This window comes from Glycine soja, chromosome 14, assembly GCF_004193775.1.
Source record: "Glycine soja cultivar W05 chromosome 14, ASM419377v2, whole genome shotgun sequence".
In the NCBI taxonomy this organism is placed as follows: Eukaryota; Viridiplantae; Streptophyta; class Magnoliopsida; order Fabales; family Fabaceae; genus Glycine; species Glycine soja.
This window is the reverse complement of record NC_041015.1, coordinates 50340549-50342246: the sequence shown is the minus strand read 5'-3', so window position 1 is coordinate 50342246 and position 1698 is coordinate 50340549. Positions and strand designations below refer to the sequence as shown.

The 1698-nt window shown below is 34.0% G+C and overlaps 1 protein-coding gene across 1 annotated transcript; it reads left to right on the top strand.

Moving 5' to 3' along the window:
* Positions 1-1164: 1164 nt before the first annotated feature.
* On the top strand, positions 1165-1698 carry LOC114384188. Its single transcript, XM_028343844.1, has one exon. It carries the CDS (start codon positions 1165-1167, stop codon positions 1696-1698), a length of 534 nt encoding a protein of 177 aa, XP_028199645.1.

Genomic DNA, 1698 nt, shown 5'->3' with positions numbered 1-1698 from the left:
GCAGCCTCAAAAACAATCACACATGCCTATCGTAGAGCATTGATGTTTTTACTTTAACATAGGCAAAAGGGTGAATTATGTTTCTTTTGTGTTGAGAAAATATATTCCAAGCAGTAACTTAGAGAGGTGCATTATATTAAGATTTTAAAAGATTATTTTATAATAAAAATTTGTATTTAGTAAAAAATTTAGATGATATAAAAAATCATATGTTATCTAATATCATGATTTTTTTTTAAGAGAATTTTAATTGAGACTTTTTATAACCTAAAAAAAAGTTTTTTATATTGAAATTTTTTCTATTGAGACTTTACTTTTTACACATAATTCTTTTTCCTTAAGGTGGTACAAATATTGGTATAATAGTTAATAAAATTTTTCCCCCTTTTTATCCTACGTGTCTTCTCTCCAATCATGTAGAAGATCATTTTACGTTTCTTTTTGCCTTGAATCAATTTGTTGGACGAATTCATCTGTTCATCACCAAAAAAATAATATAAAAAATGTATAAAGATTTTTGGATATTTGATTTTTTTTGTGCTCGGCTAAAATTCATATAAACAATCTTTTATTTTCTCCGAAATCAACCGTATTAATACTCCCAAATTAATTAATGGGTACACGATAGAAATTCGATCTCAGCAGAAGTTCTCATACGCAAACTTCTACATAAATCATAGTTACTTTTTCAAATTACTTCTTCATACATACTAGTAACACCGGTTGATTACAAGCATCTCAGTTTCAGTGGTTGAAGAGTCTCTTAAGTATATAACTAGAAGTGTAGCCACGTTTTTATATGAAAATGACTGGTTTTATAAAACTATAAGAACACAAGAATAAAAAGCACCCTCTAATAGACAAGTCATAACAAATACAATTTTTCTAACTAGAACAAACAAACGAACGAACAGATTCTCGTAGTAGGGCCCAATCCACGCGTCCAAATTAAATGATCCTATTAATTTCTGACATCACCACGAGGTCGTTTAAGGCCCAACCCACACACACACCACAGTGCAAGAAAGTCACATATACCTTTCTTAACACATGACGAAGTGCTCAATTCAACCACAACAACATAGAATAACGAATTAAATAAACCTACCACTAGCTACTTTGCTCTATTGCATTGCGTGGAACTTCATTTTCCCACACATTCTCATGGCCTCCAAGTTCTCTTTTCTAACCCTTCTTATGGAGAGAAGAAAACCTTCTAAAGATAACAACAACAACAATAATGACTTAGCATTTGTGAAGGCAGCTGCATGGGCATGGTACCAACACAACTCAGGCTCTAAGGGGAAAACTATTAGCGAGTTTGATGCTACAATAACTCGCCGTGTGCCAAGGCCTTCACGTTACAAGTTAGAAGCAATGAGAATAATGGCTCAAGAAGCTCCAAGTGAAGGGTCACCCACGATTCGCGCCAAGAAATTGTCACTTCTTGATGAATATGAAGTACAAAGCATTTCAAGGCAACTTAGTGGTCTTGTTGCGGAGGATTCTAAATCTAATAATGATAATAAGCACAACAAACTTTTCAAGGGTGCCGACAATTCTACAAATAGAAGGACTACGAAAAAGAAGAAGGTTAGAAAAGGGTTTTGGCTAGGGCATGGTGCTGTTTGTGGTAGAGAAGAAGATGTGGTTGATCCCGGTGCTTTGAGGGTTGGTCGTAGGTTACCGGCAAAGTAA

What these genes read in the sequence shown, in the direction of transcription:
- LOC114384188 (XM_028343844.1), top strand. Translation starts at nt 1,165, where the DNA reads ATGGCCTCCAAGTTCTCTTTTCTAACCCTTCTTATGGAGAGAAGAAAA.